The sequence below is a fragment of the Phaethon aethereus genome (genome assembly GCF_964289735.1).
Source record: "Phaethon aethereus genome assembly, chromosome: 12".
Classification (NCBI taxonomy): domain Eukaryota; kingdom Metazoa; phylum Chordata; class Aves; order Phaethontiformes; family Phaethontidae; genus Phaethon; species Phaethon aethereus.
Window position 1 is genome coordinate 2,916,110 of NC_138588.1, and position 22,743 is coordinate 2,938,852.

At 45.3% G+C, this 22,743-nt stretch overlaps 1 protein-coding gene across 1 annotated transcript; it reads right to left on the reverse strand.

Annotated features, from left to right (window-relative positions):
• Positions 1-3,626: 3,626 nt before the first annotated feature.
• RAB11A (RAB11A, member RAS oncogene family) lies at positions 3,627-21,191 on the reverse strand (the record flags this gene model as incomplete). Its single annotated transcript, XM_082005382.1, has 5 exons — positions 3,627-3,766; positions 10,734-10,814; positions 11,756-11,949; positions 12,910-13,105; positions 21,152-21,191. 5 exons carry the CDS (start codon positions 21,189-21,191, stop codon positions 3,627-3,629), a joined length of 651 nt encoding a protein of 216 aa, XP_081861508.1.
• Between the last annotated feature and the right edge of the window lie 1,552 nt (positions 21,192-22,743).

Sequence of the window (22,743 nt, forward strand, 5' to 3'; positions counted from 1 at the left end):
GCGAGTTGTTGTACCTTCCGGTGGGCGTTGGAGGATACAGGTCAGCAGAGCTGAGACCAGGCACGTGGCAGCCGTCTCAGCAGGTTTGACAGTGCTCGCAGGGAGCCTAATCAATAAATCAGGAGCACAGATTTGCAGCAGAAACACCTTCAGAATTAATCACCCCCAGGCAGCACAGCAGACTGCTACATGTTGAAGCTTTTTCAATATTTGCGCTTCCCATTTCTGAAAATCTTGTTAACTAAAGCCCAGCATGTAATCTTCTTATTTGACAAGCCACACTCAATAAGCTATTTAAGGCTGGAAATTCATCAGGTTTGAACTGATAGAATAAGTAATTCTAGCTTAATAAAAACATCTTTAGATCAGAACAACTCCATGTCTTTCCTACTTAAGAGTCAGAACCTCAACTCCCATCAAACACAAGCTCACTGATGCTCGCTGAACAGCTCCGCGATTGTTAAGGTTGGAACTTTCAACTATGTCAACGATAGCAAAAACTTTTGGCAAGTCAAGCCAATTTTGCAGCATTATACAGAGTTCCCAGAAACTCCAAAAGCTCGTTTCAGGGCCCAAAAGCAGTATCTGTTACAACCAGTTGTCTCCTGTTAGCAGAGAAGAGACGCTTCAGCCCAGAAGTAACTCCAGCTGCAGCGGGCGACGATGAACCAGCAGCTGAACGGGAACAGCACCCGGCCGCGGCAGCGTTCAGACGAAGTGTCTCGCATTGCCGCTCCCAAAGCGCTTTAGTGTCTTCTCATCCCGGAAGCCTTGCCCAGCCCCAATCCGCTGCCCCAGCACCACGGTGCTCCGTCAGGAAAAAGCAGTACAAAACCACAGAACACAAGGCGAAGGCTTTAATAGTTAAGAAGTGCCATCTCTGTACATACACCGTTTGATTCTGCTTTATAAGTCAAGAGCGTGAAGGCTTTACGAACTATTGCATGAAAATCCCATGTTGCAGCAGTTCATAAGTACAAAACTAGTTTTTGCACAGCATTTCTAAGGCCTATTTTATGATTATTAATTTTAAAGAGCTGGTGGGGGAAAAAAAAAAAAAAATTCTGAGTTCTTCCTTTGCCAAACAGCACAGGCAGCCATTTCCAGCTGCCCAGGACTTAAACACAGCACTGTTTGTTGCGAGGCGAAGGAAGAAGCATGTACACACATGCAAACACTGCGTGGGGCAGGGGTGGCCTCGGCCTCCGACAGCCTCCGCTGCAGCTGCGTTCGCGGCAGAAGGAAGCGTCTTGCATAAACCCATACGAAATCCAAAGCTGACGCGACAGCTGTGCAGAGCCGCCCGCTTACGTGAATCGGAAAAGGAAGCGAAATGAAACTCATCCTGCATCCAGTTCAAATTTAGAACCTGGCTACCCCGGTGATTCAGTTAATTCCAAAATATGCTCCAGTCTGGACAGAGAACGTGCCATGAGAGCAGCTCCCACAGTAAGCATGGGCCCAGCCTTGGCACCTCATCCTCAGACTCTCCTGCGATGCTCAAAGGCCCAAACTTGCCCTTGTTCCCAGAGCCACGCGCGCTGCCCCACGCGCTCCGTGGGCGACGGCTGCCAGAGGCTGCCAGGGCCACCACGCACAGCGCTCAGGGGCAACCTGGCTCCCATGCACCACTTCTTCAGGACACCAAAGCAGGAGCAAAAAGCTTAAGTCATGTGCTGTAGAAGGCAGCAGTCTGCTGCCCCCCAAGCTTCTTACTGGTAGCAACGTGGAAAAAACCCCAAGATTGTAAAAGCCATTCAGGGGCTTTCCTAGAGCAAACCCACAGACTTTTCAGAGCATAAAAGCTTCCTAAAGCTGCCAAACTGTCAGGGCTATGAACTGCAGCAGCCCCGGTCTGAGTCAAGGTGGCAGCTGTGTTACACGATGCTTTCAATTTCTTTTCGGGGGGGTACTTCCACTTCAGCACCTTCTCGCAGCCTGTTCCCAGCAGCTTACTAGCTTCCAGCAAGTAAAAGCCTTCAGGGCAAATCCCAGTTCTCCCAAAAAGTGCACCCAACACCATACTGAGTCGTCCCCTGTAATTCTTTATTAGAATCATGGATGAATATATTTTAAATCAATCTAAAAAAATAACAAGTCAAAGTACAGTACATGCATAAAATACAAAGTAATTTACAAACAGATCAAAATAGCATCTTCAGAACTAATACTAGGAGGAGAAATGGATTTAAAAAAAAGTGATCGACTACAGCAATGCCTTCCGTGTGCCTTACACATCATGAGCACCGCAAGACAGAAAGCTTGGGTACGAAACACAGCTGGTAGTGCCTACCCAGGTTTGGATGTTCCAAGCAGGTCATATCAGAGTTTGAGAAACGTCCCCTACAATCAATTACTTCCCTGTAATTGTGTAAACAACTGCAGGCTTTTATACAACAAACAGTTCTTTTAGGTCCTGTAGAAATGCAGTGCCTATAGCCCCCAAATCTCAGTATTAGTGATGTGTTTGGGAATAGCACATACTGAGGGACACGCAGTGGTTTCAGAGTGCAGTGACAGAAGGCACAGTTCATGTATCCCTGAACAAGCTAAGTCGAGCAGATGATTCGTACTGAGCGACAGACCACAGAAGGAACGCATCCAGTAAGAAAACTACTCCAGATATTTTTGTTGAAGAACATACTCCAAACCACTGGAATAATTTAAAAATACCGGATGAAACAGAACTGAAAACTAAGACCAGGTTGTGGAAGTTGTTGATTCATCAACTCAGGCATTTGAATATATTAATAGACGTGACATGTATTAATAAACGTGATACGCAATACGCGACAACACCTTTCAAGTCTGTGTGCCATGAAGGAAAAAAGGCATCCTCAAATCCCGATACCACCAGCACTGTGGAGGCCAAGTCTCGGGCAGCACAAAGACGTGCTGCAAATTCCAGTGTTACGGGACCCTTCATCAGTTACGCAGCTCGTGCTTTCACTTTCTTCACAAGAGGCACCTCAAGCGGAGTCCTGCCAGCATCTCCCCGGCCGGCCTCCCAGCAGCTCTGCCTCACATCACCGCCTCCCTGCAGCAGGTGCCAGATCACAAAAGCTCATTCACAAGTAGCAAGAACCCTGCTGCTTGTTCACAAGAAATTCTCTTTTCTCCTCCATAATATTCTATTAAAAAAAAAATCCTTAACTTGATAATCTGAAGATGTAGCCAAAAACATTTAACTTACATTAAAATTGCACTTCAGAGCAACGGGCATTTCATCAAGCTTTAGATGCAGTATACACCACCTTAAGGAAAGGTTATCCTGCCCAGAGATATTTTCCTAGTTAACCTGACTTTTTTTGCGAGGAGCAGAATAACATCTTCAAGTGCTCACTAAAGGTGTCTGTGCTCTGACTAGCGGGCATCATGTTGGAAAGAGCTCAGCTCAGTTCCAAACAATTCACTGAACCAAAACCGACAAGTCGGTGTTGGGAAAATACTGCAGCCACATAGAAGCAATAGATTTATAAACACTGAAATCAAAGGATTTAAGACATGAAGAAATTCAGAAGGAATAAGCAGTAACTAAACACAAGAAAGTAACCACAAGAATTACAAATATATTTAAATCTTGGACCTGGGGAATATACACAGCCTTTTAGGAAAGAATGAGCAATTTATATATTCTGACAGCACTGCATCTTTGGTTTGTTTTCAGTGGTTGGAGGGACATGAATGGGAACCACGTTGTTGCTTGGAGACATATCGTTTTCACGTCTGTCGGACATTTGCTTCTGGGAAACAATACGATAGATCTCTGGAAGATGAGAAAGAGCCAGTCATTATGCATACACCAGCAACACACCGTCAAGAAGTTAAGTCTGGGGAAAACCAGAAAGAAAATATATAAAGATTTCCCATTGTTTTAGAAATATATAGGTAATGCATAGAAGCATTAAGAAGTTAAATTGTGATGCTTTCTATATTCAGAAAATAAAATAATTTCTTTTGCAAAAACATAAGTAATTTTTTAACAACTGTTTTATTCCCCTTGAGATAAGGGTTAGTAAACGGACAGAAGTCACCAATTCTTTTGCTAGGAATCAGAAACTACGTACCCCATCAGTTCCTTCTGATGGTTCTTAAATCTCTGGGGACAGTGGTTGCATGTTTGCTGACACAGCCACAGGTAACAGCAGGATTAAAAAGAACCACTCAAAATTTCTATCTCTGATAAGACTGCAAGGGCAATTTCTTCTCTCTCAGCATGCCTATCACGTACAATAGCTTGTCTATCACCCAGGTGGTTTTAAATCTTCAGAAAAGGTTAATCGGGGGCCCAAAAGTGGAGACCTGGCCCCTTAAGCAGAACACAAGCCCTTTCCAAAGTCACTGAGTTAGTGCAGCTAAACTTCAAAACTACAGAGAAGTAAGGACTCCAGACAAAGAAATTCCAGCATAAATCTGGAAGCACGGGTTAAACTCCTGTGCCTTTCCCAGCACGCTGACAAGCAGGGAACACTGCACACCTGCACTGAAAGCCTTGCTCAGCTTCCCGGGATTTGTTAGAGGCTGACGGTGTATGCTGTACATAAACTCAGAGTAGCTACAAAAGGTGCACAGAAGAAAGAGGAAAGCATGTGTAGCACTTCACCCCAGAAAGGAAGTAAAGGATACCAAAAATAGCACATGGGGAACTCACTTGCAAATTCAAGTTTTAAACCATTAAGGTTTTGGGTTTTTTTGGTTTTTTGGTTTTTTAAAAAAAAAAAGCTTGCTAAACCTCAGTTTAACCAAAAGTTTGAAAGCGTTTCAGAATCAGCAAAAATCCGACCAACATCCCCAAATGACAACAAAACTACAACAAAAAAAAAAATTACAACATCCCATCTTCTACTTTACACGACAGCAAAGCGTGCTGGCAACGAACACGCCCGCAGAGGGGGGCAGAGCCCGGCAAGGAGGCAATTGATGCCCACACCCAATTTGCGTGCTGCAGCTCACTGCCCGGCTGTAAGGGGTCAGATAAGCCCAGGCTGCAGAAGAGGAGCGTGTCTGCCCTTCACGCCTCCCACAGAGCAAAGCGGCGGAGAGCACAGCTCGCAAACTCTGGCAAAACAAAGCAAAAGTCCAAGTTCTTTCTGAAGGCTCTTATGGATAATGACTGTCCAAACACACACCTTGCCTGACCCCAAACCAAGACACATCTTTTCCACCAGAAATCTGTCATTAGCGAGTAGCCTTTGTTCAGAATTTTAATGAGCTGCTGCTTAGTCCCCATCCTGCCATCACTTCAGTACTGGAAACTGAGCAACCTTGTGCAGAGAGGTCCCTTTGCTGCCAAGGGCTGATGACACTGCTAAGCGACTGCTTTTATGACTATGGGAAGAGATGGCATTGAGGAGTTAAAAAAGGGCCTCTGACAAACAAGGCTTGAAAACCTTGCCCTTGATGCAACAAGCCTGTGCTGATTTAAGCTGCCAACACAAACACAGGCCAAGTGCTCCCCAGGAAGCGTAAGAGCAGGGCTGCACGCATCCGCGGGACTGCTGGCAAAATAAACATCTCACACACAGGTCCTGCGCTGTATCTATGGACTGTACAAGCGACATCAATCTTTGCAAGTGGCACTTCAAAAGAATCTGCCTGTTGGGCCTCCAAACTGTCTGCTCAGACAGGGATAAAGTGTTCAGAAAACTGGATTTTACATACACAGTTACAGATCAAGTCACTGAGGCAACCAAACAAGAGCTGCACACGTAAAAGGATTTTCTGACTTCACCCTTTCTCAAGTCCACTCTTCTTTCCAACAGTCTTACACATAAACAACTTCATAAGTGAAGTGAATGTCATGAAATTAGATCTTTAAAGCCACTCCAACCCCATGTGGGAATTTGCAGATAAAGATCAGCCTCACCCGGCGGCAGGCCACTCAGTGATGCTCAGCGGAGTGCCTGTGCGCGGAGCTGGGAGGAACACCACTGGAAGAGGTCTGCTCTGCATTCTTCATGACAAGTATTCTGCTCCCCGACCCTGCCCCAGCTCGGGGTAGACAGCCAGTTTCCCTCCACGTGCAGAATGCTGCCTGTTCCTGTTCAACAGGAGAAAGCTCTTGCCACCTTCCTTACTGGAAACTCTCTAGTAGCACCTTCAGCAGCAGCAGTTCTCAGTTTTCCAGAGAACTTCCTGAACAAGTTCCTACTAGTCCCTAACACGAGTTGTCACACACTTCCTCCAGCCCTGTAAGCAAGGACGCACAACAGGGTGCCCTCTGTATAACACCCTCATCTTACAGCAAAGATCTTCAGTAAATAGCCCTGAAGCCTTAACAACAATCTTAACAGCACTGATTTCTCTGCTGATAAAGGGTCTATCCCTTCTGACTCCAGGAACGGATTTCCAGGAGCCCCACTTCCACAGCCTCCCCAGCAGTCCTGCAAGGACATTTAGCAGCTGTGCTGCTTGAACCAGCTTGCAGCAGCCCCAAATTTGTTGCTCGCTGCTGCTTCTCCTTCCTCCACAGTGCAAACCTTTGTGCAACCACAGTGTATTGCCCTAGATGAAAGCCTAAATGGCTAAAACTTACATTTCCCTGGGTCACCTGCACGCTCTTTCGCTACACACAGCTGAGCTGATGTGAAAAGGGAGGTGGGAACAGCTTAAACCTGCTCTCAGTGGGGCAAAACGCCCAGCGGCAAAGCCTACACTGAAACTGGTCTGCACAGAGGAATGCCAGGCTAATGAAGACGTGCGCTTCTTAATGAAGACACTACACTTTATGGTCTGCTCAGTAACTGAATGAGACCTCATTAAGAGCACATTCAGCAGAATGCATCACTGCATAATTGGTAACTGTGTGAGACAGGCTTTGCACTGTAAGAGGGCTGGGAAAAAGTGACACTGCTGCCTAGGAGGAGCAGTCCAGTCCTTGTCAGCTCAGCCTGCACCAGTGTTTCATTCATTTTTCAGGTGTGCAGAGCTAACAAAAGAGGAAATCCCTCGACGTTTTTACGTTAATGTTCTGTGATGACATTTCCTTGGAGATGGGATTCCTTAAAGATGAAACCCCAGCAGAATGCGGTACAGGAACAGAGACAGCATAGAGCTGGGCAGGGAAGGGAGGCAGACTCCTATTTATTTAAGGATGCTGTGAATGCTCAGAGCGGTGAGGATTACAATACCCATCTCTCTTATTTGCCAGACGATACAAAGCAGCTTTTTGTGCACAACAATCAGCCCTTGAAGTCTAGACATCTTGCAGCAGAAGAATTTGGATAGGGACCATTACTCTAAGCCACAGAAGGAAAAGGTCCCCAAAACCTCATCTGGAATCCACAGCAGGACAGGAAGCTCACTAGATGTAAGATATACCCCCCTTCAAAGTCCTCTATAATATAGGGAGAGGAAAGAAAAGCTTTCTCCCCCTTCTTCCACCTGTTACAACAGCAGATCACATACTCACTTAGGCTGTACTAACTGTAAGGGATTCGTATTTCCCATGCCCAAAGCCATCTATTCATAGTGGCTTAATCTGAGAATCTAAGTGCAGATAAGCTTAACATGGACCCTGCTACACCTCCAAGGGAAGTACTCTTACAGGTTTCCAACACTGTCCTACCAGACCAGCTTCAGTAGGGCTGGAGTAGAAAGGAGTTTTGCTGCAGACCTTAGTCACAACACCCTGTTCAGGAGAGATCTAAGCAGCCTTGTCAAAGGCACTGGGAGCAGCCTGGGATGTCTCTGCGGTGCAGTTCCCAGCACTGCAAATACTAGCAGAGCTGGTGCAGCAGCATGCCCTGACCCTTCTGTCAGCCACCTCCGCTCACAGCCTGTGGCAAAGCCTGCTGACTTTACCAACTGCCTTCTTCAAAGGACAGTGAATATTCCACCCGCAGACACTGTGCTTGGAGGCAGCCTTGCCAAATACAGACTATCCGTGATTCTGCAGGGTCACTCTGAAAACCACGTTCCTCAGATGACTGCTCCCCTCTTTCCTTCAAAGCAAATAATTAACAGAAAAAGCTAGCTGTGAAGTGTTATCAAGAAGTTATTGGCAGAACATTCATCCTTAGCATGCCAGTCACAGCCAAGATGGAGTCAACCCACTGCTAATGCATTATTTACTTCACCTTTATCTCCCTGAAACAGGAGCTCCTGTCTGGAGTGAGCCACATGCCCACTAATCAGCCCAAGTGTTTCTTCCAGCACACTTGAACAAACCCCTCCTGCACAAGGATCCTGTCCACACACCCAAGAGCTCTTTACTCAAAATACAGTCACAGCAACATGCAGGGAACATTGACGTTTGAGGAAAACCAACAGCCCCAACAATCTGTCAAAGTCCATCGAGGGCAAGTTTTAATCGCTTGTTCTCCCATATTACAGATTGCTCTCCCTTACAGAAAAATTAAACCAGGAAAAAAATCAAACCTCTGTAAATTAGAATCCAAAATAACTTCTGGAATAAAAGCTACTGTTAGGAACATGCAAGGAGAGATAAAGAACCAGCCTAGCTTGCGCCCAAGAGGTGAGCTGCTTCCCTGTGGCAACGCCAGTATATCCTCTGAGCATCACACAGCTCTACGGAAGTACGGTAGCAGCCCAGGGCATGCAGCAAACTTTCCACCTCTTCAGCTGTGTTAGAGAACAGAATGGCCCAACAGGAAATGGGGACAATTAGGTGACCAGCTTATATTGGCTATGGCAGCCTGATAGCCACCTTGGGAGGGCATAAACAATGTCTGATATATTTCCAGTTCTGTTTTATTAGTACTGATGCTGAATAAGTATGAAAGTTAATTAATTAACCTTTATCTGAGAGTCCTGATCCCCTCTGAAAACTGAAAGCAGAGACAGCAAGGCTGTTCTACATTACACACAGCACATCTAGCCACAATCTGACCTCAAAGTTCAGTCTAGGTGCTCCTGAGAAGGGCTAAGGACACATGCATAAAGGAAGAAGTTTCAGGTTTTACCAGTTAGAAGTAAGCAATGAAAGTGTCTTTCTCCCGAAAAATCCATGCCCCATCGTAAGTATTTTTGACTACCTGCCTTTAGGTAGGTGAAGAAAACAGGAAATCCAGCAGGCATCCCAGATACCATCACATTCAGCCACTCCTTAGCCATCCACCCTCCGATAGCATTAGTAGTTTGTTATGTAGGGAGTAAATGTAGAAGCTAACATAACTTCTTTTTTTTTAAATTTGTGCAATGATGAATTACAACCAAATGACTACACTGAGGTTAAAAGGAAACCACATAGTTCAGCTAAAGAGGAAACAAACTCAAGTTCTAGTTGTATGAAGCAGCAAGATGACAAGCATCCCTATGCACTGTTTATTCATCTAACATGGACACACTTACTTTTTTGCTAGTATGTGGACAGGAGCAGTATTGTATAGGAACCCACTGTAAAAAATACAATAGAACCAGAACCTACCAGAGGCCTCTTACAACTAAGGATAAGACAAGAAATAGATGGACACAGGCAGGTAATATTCCAGCAGTCTAACAGCTCTCTCCACTGCTAGGGTGTTCATAAAGCATTTCGAACTACTCAAGAAAATGCTACAGAATTTATACTTTTATTACTGTAAATAACTTCCTAGCTGCCTCCCCATTGGCATGTTCCAGTATGGCTAACAAATGCTTTTTGGTGTGTTTTTAAAGGAATGCCTAAATTAGCTGGCAAAGAGAAAAAAAACTCTAAACTAAGAAGCGCCAATGTCACAGCAATGAGATCTGATTAATGGAGACACATAGTTCAGAAGTGGGGCTGCTGCTCATACCAAGCAGATCACATAGCCTGGCACATGCTACATTAGGAAGGAGGGAATTTAAATTTGCCGCTGGGAAGCATGTTGGAGGCACTCAGAAACCAGAGGGACTCCCTGGCACACCTAGAACAGAGACACATACCAAAACAGAGGAGTCTCTCAGATTTTTGAAGACCCAGATTAGAGATTAGGAGAGGCATTTGCCAATGCTGGGAATGACGAAAGCTCAAAAACCACACACTCCAGTGTTGTCCCACTATGCCCTGGCTGCAGCTGATCGGGTAACACAGCAATACAAAAGTCCCATGACTGCCAGCAATTTCCACACCAATCTGTGAACTCCTACACTATCCTTTACAAGCCATGGTTAAGTTAAGGTCCCCCATATAGTTGTAGTTGAATGTCTCAGGCTCTTAACAAGTTTTCCCTATCTAAAGAAGCGTTTAAACAAAAAGGAAGTACTTTATGCACAAATCATAAAAAATGCAGCACTCACTGCCATCACATATTACAGAGGCCAAAAGTCCAGCCAGGAATATTAAATGCAGTAACAGCGACTACCCTGCAGCTCAGGAGTCACTACCTCTCACACTACCAGTATTGTTCAAGGAAGGATCTCTACTCTTTCATACCTTTTCCCTTGGCAACCGCTACGGTCACCATTAAAGATGGAAACAAACTAGACTGACTTTGCCTCTGATAAACAATGGCTGTTTTAACTTGATGCTTGCATGAGACAGTTCTCTCCTGTGGGCACTCCCTAAACCATATACAAACGTGAAACAAATTAGGCTGACTAGAAACCTGGGGCAGATTAAAGTGAACAAGGATTCATTCCCAAGTTCAAGGCTGGCCTTTCAACTGTGACACTTTGAAACTGGGCTCCAAATCTTACGGCTATGAAAGCAAAATTTTAAACACTTTATAGGCAAAGAAATGCCTATTTGCATTGTATCTGAGCAGCCTTCTGCCCTTCCCCCTTGAAACACAAAGAGCTAGATGACTCACCTGTCAGAATAGTCTGGAAAGCTGCTTCCACATTTGTAGAGTCTAAAGCAGATGTCTCAATAAATGACAAACCATTCTTCTCTGTGTGGATGGAAATACTATAATTAGAGGGGTACATCACAGATATGTTTCCCATCTGGAAGAACTTCTGTACCAGATTATATTTGTAGTGTTCCTGATGAGATGCACGGGTATCAAGAAAACGTATAAAATGTTGTGGGTTTCTCCCCCTTACAGGATTGGAAAGCAACACCACCCAACACCAACATTAGAATTTACACTCATCCCCAAGCACAGGGATCAGTCCAGTGCTGTGTTACTCTGAGGCACATCTTCCTGTGTCATTGAAAGTGAGAATTTGTTGCACTATCAAGAACTGTATGAGGAAGCTTCCTGAATTTTCTTTAACCTCACCAAGTTTTTCCACTTCCCACCTGCTAGCCTGTCATGACAGCTTATTTAACAGGGCTAGCCCTAACAGGGGATAGACAGTCCTCCACCTGCAAGCAGGGATCCTCAGCGGCCATAAACTCTGGATGAAAGAAATTTGGTCTAAAACAAGGCAAGATTTAAAAAAATAGAATTATTTTTCACAGATCTTTTACATAACAAGGAGTCAGAAAGCCAATTTAATCAAAGTCTGTTCAGCCACAGGCATCTGCACAGGGCTCCAGGTCTGTTGGTACAAAGAAGGCAATACACAGGTGCAAAGCTACCACCATACAAGAAGTGCAAACCTAAAGCCATAGGCACAGTTTCTGTGAGAAAAGCAACACATAGGCAAGAGAATAAATCTGGTTTAAAATCGTCAGGTGCCTCTGGCTGATTCTTGAAACCACATCAGCATGCATGTTCTGCAAGGCTTCCCTTCTGACTGAATTAAAAAAAAGAGGTAAACACCAGTATGTGACACTGAGGAACATCACCAGCAGCAAGCACTCTTTTTCCTCCTACCAGCACACTCATCACAGAGGCAGATGCACAGACAGTTAGCATTGGGAAATTATTTTGAGTTCACCAACCTGCAAAAGCTCTGGCCTCATCTGTAGGGACTGCTCTCAGGTGGCGCAAGTCACTCTTGTTTCCAACAAGCATGATTACAATATTGCTGTCAGCATGGTCTCTCAGCTCTTTCAACCATCTCTCTACATTCTCATAAGTAAGGTGCTTAGCGATGTCATACACCAATAATGCCCCCACAGCACCGCGATAGTACCTGTGTGAGTGAAGAAACACATTAGAGAACCAGCAAGAAACATGATTAAAACTGACAAGTTACTGTGCAATAATAGGAAATAGCTATTACTAAGACAACTATACAAAAAAAAAATCCAGAAGCAGGCTACGAGGGACTTGAAGCAGTGAAGTAGAGCATCCAGATTAGGGTTAATGCCACAGGAGCACCAGAGCAGCCAGGACAGCTCAGAGTCAAGGGGGTAAGCCAAATCCCATGCTTGTGGGGAGAACCTGGCATCCCAAAAATGAAGCTCTGGAATCTGTGGGCAGCTACTGTCACCTTCAACCTCTGATCCACTCCTGAAAAGTCTCCCCCACCCATCACTGTGGGTGCAGTACCGGCACAGCCCATGGTGATAGAGAGACTTTAGAATGACTCACTGGATCATAAAAACGTCAACCTGATCTATTCCCTTTACAAAAGGCCACAGCTGGTCTCCTTTCAGACCAGAGAGGCACAGTAACATATTCAAAAAGAAACAGGCTGTGTTCTCCCACCCCACAATCACCTCCAGCTTTACTTAAATCCAGCTTTTGCTATGCTGTTTTTTCCAATTACATAAGCAAGCAAAGTGAGCAGTCTTTCCTTACTGCTACAGTAGGGCTTCTGGTCTTACACTCTTAAACTTTCATGAACACAGATATTACTTTATCAATTGCTTGCATTGAAAGGGGTCTCTTAACGCTTTTGCACGCTACGCTTTAAATGCCCCCTTTAAATTACACATCACAGGAGCACTGGGAAGTAAATCAGTTTGTGCAGGGACACACTGTATCAAGTTTCTGGACTGAATAATATTTAAGCTTCCTTCTGCCATAGGTTGTGGATATTACACGATAAAATACAAACACCCTGTTTGCAGTTTCTGAGGAATCAGAAGTGCCCAAAATTACCCTCCACAGCAAAAGTTTCTTTTCAGCTACACAAGCCATCACTTACGCTGATGTTATAGCTCGGTATCGCTCCTGCCCTGCTGTGTCCCATATCTGAGCCTTTATTGTCTTCCCATCAACTTGAATGCTCCTTGTTGCAAACTCCACTCCAATGGTGCTTTTGCTTTCCAAGTTAAACTCATTGCGAGTGAATCGAGACAGAAGGTTACTCTTGCCTACTCCAGAGTCTCCAATAAGTACAACTGCAAGACAAAAATGACATGAGAATCAGATTACAGATGTAGATAATACATTGACAATCACCTGCATTAAACATTTGTTTTTCAGAATGAAGCATGAAAGAGAAGAATGGCACAACCACCACCCTTGTTATGAGTCTACTGTCCAAGTCTTAGTATTTCTAGAGAGCCAGAGCTGCCACATTCACCAACATTTTGAACAGGTATTAGACTCGACTTTTACTTGTTCCATTTCAGTCTTCTTTGCCCAACATGGAAGAACATTCCTCCTCCAAGATGAATACACATGACTGTCACTGCAAAAGTTGGGAACAGTTTGGACTTCACATCCATGTAACACTAGAACTAAAAAGCAAAACAAAAACCTCACACCACATAACTGAAATCTGTTTTGCTGAAGAAGTCCAAAACACAGGGCAGGCAGAAGACTCTGGCTGCATTTTACACTCTTCATACCTTTGCAGGAGAGGTTCCCCACTGGGACAGAGAAGTTTGTGAATGGAAAAGAACCAAGACCACCATCACACCAGTTTAAAATACTAGCTGAGCCACAGCACTCTGCCCTTTGGCAGTCCACCAGTACTGCTGAGACTCCTGGCCAGAGCCTGAAACTGCTCAAAAATGCTGCTGGGGTATCACCAGACCTCAGAATTAGAACCAAATTCCACTCCCCCTTCCCCACCTCAGCCTGACTCATCACAGCACCAGTGCCAAGCAAACTGATTGGAAGAATTTAGCTATGCTTGACAAGAGATTGACAGAAGGTTTAAAGTGAAGGTTTAAAGTCCAGTTTACAGGAAGAAAAGCATCATGAGGATTTGCTGCAATATCCTGTAATGCCGAGTTGAAAGGTGCAAATTTCAGTGTAACTTAAAACTCACTACCAAGATGCAGGCCGCTGGATGAAACACATTCACAACTCTGAGTCACACCAACAGGACCTGCCCAGGATGATCTTACGCCCTTAACAAAGATAAAGTACCAAACTCGTAACAGAAGGAAATGGAAGAAAAAGAGGATAAGTAAGATCCTTGAGAAGAAAGGCTGATAAGTTTTAAGTTCGGCCCTGAATCAAGGCCAGTCCAAGCAAAAGAGTGCATGCTCAAGTAACAAAAATAATGTTGCAGCTATGCTTGTTTTGAAAAAAAACCCCAACAAAACAAACCACAAAAACCCAACCAAAAAAAAAACCCCCAACCAAAAAAAAAACCCCCAACCAAAAAAAAAAACCCCCAACCAAAAAAAAAAACCCCAACCAAAAAAAAAAACCCCACAACCCAGGCAGAAAGACTTTCTCAGTAACATACAACATTTAACAGGTAAGACACTGCAACAACAGTATTAAAGGCTCTGTGTGGTACAACAGAGGAATGAGTCCAACAAACACACTTCAATCACATGAGAAACCCCCCACTGAGTCTTAGTCTAGCAGCACAAATACTCCCATCTGCTGCTGCACCACACAGCAGCCCTCTGAACAGCATCTACTATTTAAATAATGCAAAACAATTATGACAAATGGGATTTTCTCTGACTGTAAGGGCAAAGCAGCACCTTTTAAATGCCCTCCACAAAATGAAAATTGCAGTAAATGCTAGCTTCAAGCGTGGCCTTGTGGAGAATACTTCATCAAAATAAATATCTTTGCAGCTTCCTCTGCCAGCTGACTCAGCATGCAGCTGGCCAAGCTACCGAAGTTGCATAAAGCACAGAGTGGCTCCATTAACCACTTCTGTTTATGAAGATCACAAGTGCAGGTCGGCAGCAGGCACGCATGCTAAATGCAAATAGGATTCTGCTTTCCTACGTGACAGGTCAGCACTGTTCGGTGTCAGCTGCCCTGACACAGCTGAACAGCTTTGCTGGCATGGAAGATGCTAAACCCTAACAGACTTAGTGCAGGGGACAGGGCACCTAATTGCATCATCACCACCTGGCACACTGCCATAGCTTTCCTCTTTCATTGGCAAGTAAGTTCTTCAATACTATTTTGGCAGGTTGAGGCCACAGTTTTAGATTACATCATATCTGTATTCACTGGGATGTGTTACAAACAAGTTCCGAGGAGGCAAAAGTTGTCAACTCCCTTCACACACCTCAGTCCTGCTACCACCCAGCACTAGCTTTGGCAGTGGCTGAAAACTTCTCTAAACAAGAAAAGCAATCTACATACATAATTACCTTTTCCCAGCAAGATGTATCACATACCTGTTAAGTATGCCCCTCAAACATATCTTTGCTGTTCGGTACATATTTCAGAGCACAGCTTTAAGTCATTTAACAATAGACAGATCATTTTAATTCCCTTGCTAGGTTTTTTTCCTTACCTTGTCTGAATCCCATGCTGCTTATGGTCTGAATGGTTTCCAGCACCCTGTTAATATGCCCCAATTAAAAGGGGAAAATATTAGACTTTCTTCCTTGAAGCCAGCTATTTCCTCTACTTAACTGGGCCATTGCAGCTCCTCTTGAACACAGGCACAAAAACAGGTTGCAATGTCAGCAGGCACCTCAGACTCCTCACACCTTCTGCATTTCTGCCAGTCTGAGCAAACATCACTCTTTTTAAAGCTGAAACAGCCACTCAGATTGTATTATTTATTTTAAATTTGCTTTCCTTATCAAACCACCTCATTTTGATATTTTATACTACACAATGTTCCCATGTATTATATTCTTAGCATAGAAATACAGTAGGAATGTCCCCAGATTGCCAAGTCCCATTATAACTATCCCAGGCAAACAGCTTCTGAGGGAAATGACATCATCTAGCTCCACGTTAAAGCTAATTGTTCCTGCACACATACTTTTATTGGGCTTTTCTTCCAGAAACTCACTCCTAATGGTTAGAAATTGCCTTCTAATTTCCAGAAGAAATTAGCGGTCAGCTGATGGTGGTGTTCATGTGCCAGCATTGTCCATTAGCTTATTAGTTTCTTCTCCCAGTGGTGTTTATGCTGGGGTATTTACAGAAAGCAACCATATCTTCTCTCAGCTTTGTTCTACTAGCTAAATAATCCCAACCTCTCAAATGTTTCCTTATAAACAGACTGTCCATTTCCCCAAACATCTTCCCTACAAGTTTTTCAATTTCTTTTCCACACAGTGAGAAGAACTGCACACATCATTCCAGGTGACATCTCCCTGTGATGTATACAGGCACTTCAATATTTCCATCTCTACTAGGCACACCTTGAGCTGGAATTATCTTTTCCTGACCATATCACCTTGATGGCTCAGTCTTCCTGTGGTCAGACCTAATTGTTTTAGCTGTTAGTTGGCAAGCTCTTACTTTAATGAATACCTATGAGTCTCCAGGTGTAAAACCTTACATTCAGAACCCCACTCTATTTGGAGGACTGCAGTCCTGATCAGCACACAGCCCTTCCCATGCTGCGCTCCGACTTTCTCCTGTACCACCCAACTTCGTGTCATCAGCAAATTCCTTTACTGCATCAGCACTGGAAGGAGGAATGTCTGGAGGAAACGTTCGAGCAAGCTCAGCCACAAGACCTATTCTTGAAAACCTCCAGCAATAACCTTCTTCAGACCAGCACTTCCCTAACAGGAGCGGCACCTTAGAAAGCTTTGCAATCGGGGGACATTTGTAGGGGCACATCCTGAAAGTCATGAAAGTGATCTCCTGCCCCAGGTGACTACTGCTAGGCAGGTCATTCTTAGTGGTCTAGTGATGTGCCAGTTCAATACTTGCAACCATGTGCTTTAAATCAATGCATGGGACTATCTACAGTCTTACCACCCCAAAAGTTTAAGACAAGCAGGGGGAGAGAAAGAAAAATGAGTATGAAGTCCACACTACTGTATAAATTTAATTCTGTAATTCCAGTTTTATTTCTGTAGAAGACCAAAATAAGAATTCAATTTTCTAAGTTGCATGAAATGCAATTTAAAGAACTACGTCAAGAAAGGATTATTAATATTTCACCAACATTCCAGCTCACTCACCCAATTTTTATTTCTGTTAAACTTCTAACTTAGTTCAAATTTTCAGAAAATACTTTAATTATCTCATGAAATATGTTGCTGACAACCTAATCAGGTTGAAAATAGAAAGTCCAGCACCACTGGTTTGTTTTGTCTACAGTAAAAAGTTGTACATTCCACAATTTAAAACAAGTACACCAGCACTAAGGGATTAGAATGTCTGGAAATACTCGTCTCTGTGTTGAGCTCTGCTATTAAGAGGCATATAAATAAGGAACTTGGAGAGGTCTTCGTGACCCCCAAAAAACCTGCTGATGAACACCTCTTCCTGCCCACATCAGCTGGAGTTCAAAGGAAACATGAGCAAGATGACCTGACCCTACACCTTGTAGGTAGCTGGTGATAAACCTAATACGATCATGTCTTCTATCAATCTTCTTCCTCATCTGTGCCCTGTTTTATTCACCCATTCCCTGTCACAAAGGAAACTGGCATCTCAAAGGCACTTTGGGGTAGGGGTCGTTCGCTACCTGTACACACAATACGCAACGCAGAGTTGGGCCGCCAAACGCCTCCGTAGTAAAATAGCTAAGCCGGCAGGTTTATTATACCACAAAAGTGCCTCCACATCTAACGCAGTGAAGGCACAGGGCTTGCTACCAGTGTAAAAACCAACAGGTGTCATGCAACCACTTTTCGCTACAAAATTCTCTAAAGAAAACACACAAGAAAAAAAGGCGTTTTCTAAAACCCCAACCAACAAGTTTGTTCACTTTCAGAGAATTTCCACAATATCAAAGGGAAAAGTTGGAGAAATTAACATTATGCAAAGTAGGAAGCAAATAGCTGAAACTGGAGTTTTTCTAATGATAAACTGAATGTCACAGATGGTCAAGGCGTAGACATAATCCTGTCGAGCTCTGCCCATAGAAAACACAGAAGACATCTTCTGTGAGGGTTACTTAGGTAACTACTCATCTACTGCAAGTACATTAATAAAAAAAAGTTAAAAGTTCCTACATTTAACCCAGGTTTAATTTGTTAAGCAATAAAGTAACATCCTTGTATCACCATTATTTTTCCTCCCATTAAAATTAAGATTTCTACAAACTGGACTTCAAAGGTCTTGTGTTTCCTGAAGAGCAGCGCTGGGAACAGTAGGCATCGCTCTCAGCTAAACCCAAGAAGTATGGAAGAATACAGACATGTAGCTGGACAACAAGAATTTACCAGAAATTGTCTTTTTACAAGCTAGGCTTAGGCTTCAGCATATGCTGAAGTGTTACAACAGAGTCAGGAGAAGGGTATTTTGTAACAGGTACTGTGATTTAATTGTACAGCAGCATAGGTGGGCTCAGCTTACACCCACCAGTGGAGTCAGCCAGATTTTGACATGCAGCTGCTGTCAGTGGCTGACAGGACAAAACCAGAGGTCTCACATAAACAGACGCATGGCAGTTTAACTCAAGAGAGTAGTAAAAGACAGCTAGACTAGAGAATATCACCCAATTTTTTTAAAACCAAGTCAAACTCTGAACTTGGTCCCACAACCTACCATTGCTTAAAGTTCATAAACCCAGAACTGTCCACTGGATTTAGTGTCCTTACAGACCAACACCCAGTCTGACTGTCAAGAACTGATGTCTGAGAAACATTATGTGTAACAGAATAAACAGGCTAATCTTTGTCCTAGTAAGCCCTTGCATCTTCAAACAAGCAATACCTTCAGACTTGCCATTGTAACCATCACACTGAAATGCCACAGCAGACATTTTTCTTCCTCTATAAATTTGTGCAGTCTTTCAGACCCATTTATAGTATTTATGGCAATGCACCACTCCAAAATTTGCACATACATCTGTGGGACTTTATGTCCTTTGTTTTCATCTGCTGCTCAATAAAAAAGCATTACAGATATCCAGAGAAATTATGACAAACAGTAGATACTTGCCCTATTTGCCCATATCACTCACTGTTTTAATTTTGATAAAGTTGTACATCACTTCAGTATAAGTGATATGAATCCATTAGGTCTCTTCTGATTATTTTGATGCCCTTCTCCATCTTTTTAATTCTACAATATCCCTTTCAGAATGGGTATGCCTGCCCCTGCCCACATTTCCCCTCAATCCCCAAGATACTCATGTCTCAGATTCAAACATTGGCTTAACTTTCCCCCTGAGCTCTCATCTCCTTTTCCAGAAGTTTTTACCCACCTCTTGCCTTTTTCACCAGTGCCTGGTAAGGAGACATTCATTTCAGAGACCTACTCACAATAATTTCAAGACCATTCGAGTGCAGTGACAGCTTGTTTAGAACCACCGTCACCTTTGGGAAGTTACAAAAGTTTCCACAATTTGTATTACTCTGCATTTGTTATTTCAGCTGCCACATTAATTCCAGTTATGTGACATTGCATCAACTTCCTGCAGTCTACCTTAGCTTTGCAAAACCTGAATCATTCATCTTCACAACACCATTTTCACAGCATTCCCTGCACTCTCAACAGCTTCTATAAACTAGTCTAAACAGAAAAAGCTTTAGGAGGGGCAGTCAATTAAACTAGCTTTGAACTTTTCTATATAACTGGATAACAACTTTGTTATTTCCCAATTATACAAGAAAGCAGGTCTAATAAAAGATAAAACCTCTCCCAACAAACTCTGATAATCCCAGGCCTTCACAGCTAAAACATTAATTATAAGCAAACTAACAGAACTGTATGAACAAATAAAAGTAATGCAATGGTTTTGATAACTTGTACACATAAGTACCTAAAATAAGATCGCTCGATGCGATTAAACTAATGGTCAGCAAGGCCCATACCAACGCTGCAAGCTGAGAAAAAAGGCCCTACTTGGTACTTCCCAGTTTGGTTTTAATAGCAGTATAGGTGACTAATTTATAGTTAGAAATAATGCCACTTTCCACACGGCAATCTGATAGAACAGGCAACAACAACAACAAAGTCATTCCTTGAAGTTATTACAAGAGCTTAAGGGTACAGAAAAAACACACTGATGTTTTCCTTTACCTAAGTTTCATGACAAGCACTGGGTCTCTCACCACTACGTCAATACTCAAAATCCTAAATTCAAATTTACAATACCGTATTGTAATAAACAGCTATTTTTTATAATACTTTCCTTGTTTTTGCAGCAGGATTTAAAAAATTTGATAGTCAACTTCAAAACATGAGCATTTCCGTAAACGTTTCACAGCATGCTTTATAAACCTTTAGAGCAGGCTGGTATTTTACACTGCAGGGAGTGAAAACTGCGTGGTTAACTACAACCTTCAACATTTTTACCTGACTCGCCACTGTAGGGCGGACAGGAGGAGCATCAGTCCTGGAAAACAAGGTATTCCTGCCCTTCCCTCTGGCTGCCAGGGCAGGACGCGAGGTCACCGGGTGTGGTACAGCAGTTACAGTCACCCCTCGCAAAGGGCTCAAAATACAGAAGGCTGCAAATAATACTACTTTATCAAATTAGCTGCATCATCTACCAACGCTGACCACGTAACTCATTTACTTTACAGCCCTAGCTAGAAAAGGAAGCAGTCCTTATCAACCCCGGGCATCCTCACTAACGATCTTTGTCCGCCATCCCAGCAGGCTAGCCATCGCCTCAGCCTTTTCCCGGCGCAGAAGCCTTGGACAAGACGCAGGCACGCTAAGTCACCGCTACGAAAACCGGCCCAAATCTGACATTTTGGGGTGAGGGCGCGACCAGCGCCCGCAGCGCTCTGGGGCAGGTAGCGACGCCCCGCACACCCTTGGCGACCAAGCTTCAGAGGCAGCCGAGCCGGGCTTGCCGATGCCCACGGAAGGGCAGCCTCCGCCTCGCACCGGCACAGCGGGGCTGTCCCTCAGCGACCACGTTACTGGAGCGGCACCCAGCACCTGCCTGTGGTTGCCGCTTTCCCCGGGGCCGCGCGGGACGGGGGCCGGCTGAGGAGCGGCCGCCCCGCCAGAGGGTCACGCCGTGAGGAAGGCCCACGCCGTGAGGAAGGCCGCTCCCCACCCCCCGCCAAGGCCGGGACCCCCACCGGAAGGTGACCCCCCCCCCGGCTGCCATGATCATGCAGTGGCGCTGCCGTTACCTTTGAAGAGATAGTCGTACTCGTCGTCGCGGGTGCCCATGGTGGGGTGCGCCGAGGCGCGGCGGAGACCGAAGACTAGGAGCGGGAGCGGCAGCCGGACCCCTCCCTGCAGCCGCCGCAGCGCTTCCGCCCTCCGCGCCCTGCCCGCCCACGGGTAGGTGCTTCCGGGGCAGCGCCGCGACTGCGCAAAACTGCTTCCGGGGCAGAGCCACCGCCCCTCCCACCCCGGCCTTAAAGGGACGGTGCCGGCGGCGGAGCGTGGCGGGGTGGGTAGTGCATGCTGGCCCGCAGATTCCGCACAGGCGGCCCGCACGATCCATAGAGACATCCCCCCCTCACCCATCCAGCGGGTACAGGCTGCGGGGGGCAGTGGGGAAGGGACTAGTGGCCACCAGGAGAGAATGCGTATAGAGCGGTTCCATGGTGTAATGGTTAGCACTCTGGACTCTGAATCCAGCGATCCGAGTTCAAATCTCGGTGGAACCTAACACTTTTTTTTCTTTCCTCTCCTCTTTTTTTTAAATGACCTTCCCTGCCCAAATTATGGCGAGACACGCTCCTCACTCCCCGCCGTGCTCCTTCACACACAGAGGTGTACCAGCCACACCTCACCTCTTCTCAGGCTGGTGCCCACCAGCCTGATCCCCAGCCACGGTATGGGTGCTCTCCTCCCGCCCACATGGGAAGGCCATGGCTTCCACACCACAGCTGCCCACGACCCTGCTGGAGTTTGGGACAAGTTGGTGGGCAGCCCCCCAGGTCTCACAGATCTGTCCTGTGAACCGGCCAAGAGCGGCGTGCGAAGCCGTTGAGCTTGTGGTGGAGGTGTCAGAGATGCCAGCGAGCTCTTTCAGCTCACAAGGTGCAAAGGGGCTGCGAGCATGGGCCTCTTCCCACTGCCGCCCACCCTGCTTCTCCCTTCCCAAAAGCCGGTCCCCCTCGTCTGCCCCTGTGCCGTGGGAGACGCCAGCTTTGTCATCGGCTTCCCTTGGCGCAGGCTTGAGGACTAACTGGAGGAGGATAAAAATAGGGCTTGTTTCCAAATGATTAAACCAAAGCCCTTAAAACTGCTCTTTTTCCACCAGCTTGCTGCCAGCAGCAGCTGATGGTGCCCTCGCTATCTCTGCCGTCGGTGGCTGTGTTATTGTTTCTGTGTGTGGAAAGCAACGCCCGTGCACCGGCGGCAGCGCCGCGCATCGGTTGCCATCCGCGGGAACGGTAACAAACCATAACCCACTCCTCCACCCCAGAGCTCCGGAGCGGAGAAAACAAAGCACTGATAACAACGACACACGACGTGTGACCACGATGCGTCACACTACCATGCGTCACACCACGGGAGTGCGGTGCTGCCGGCGGGGGCTCTGCGGGAGCACGCGGGTGAGGTCGGACCATCGGGGTCTGGGCTCGCCCCACGTCCTGCCAGTCTCTGGTGTGCCCTGGCAGACTGAGCACCTCCATCTTCTCACAGGTACACAAAACCCACCGAGCATTCGGGGTGTTGCATCCCCAGGACCCTGTTCCATGTGTCCCGTGGGAATAATGGCATACGCCTGTTCCGTAAGGGCATTGCAAGGCCAGACCTCGCAGGA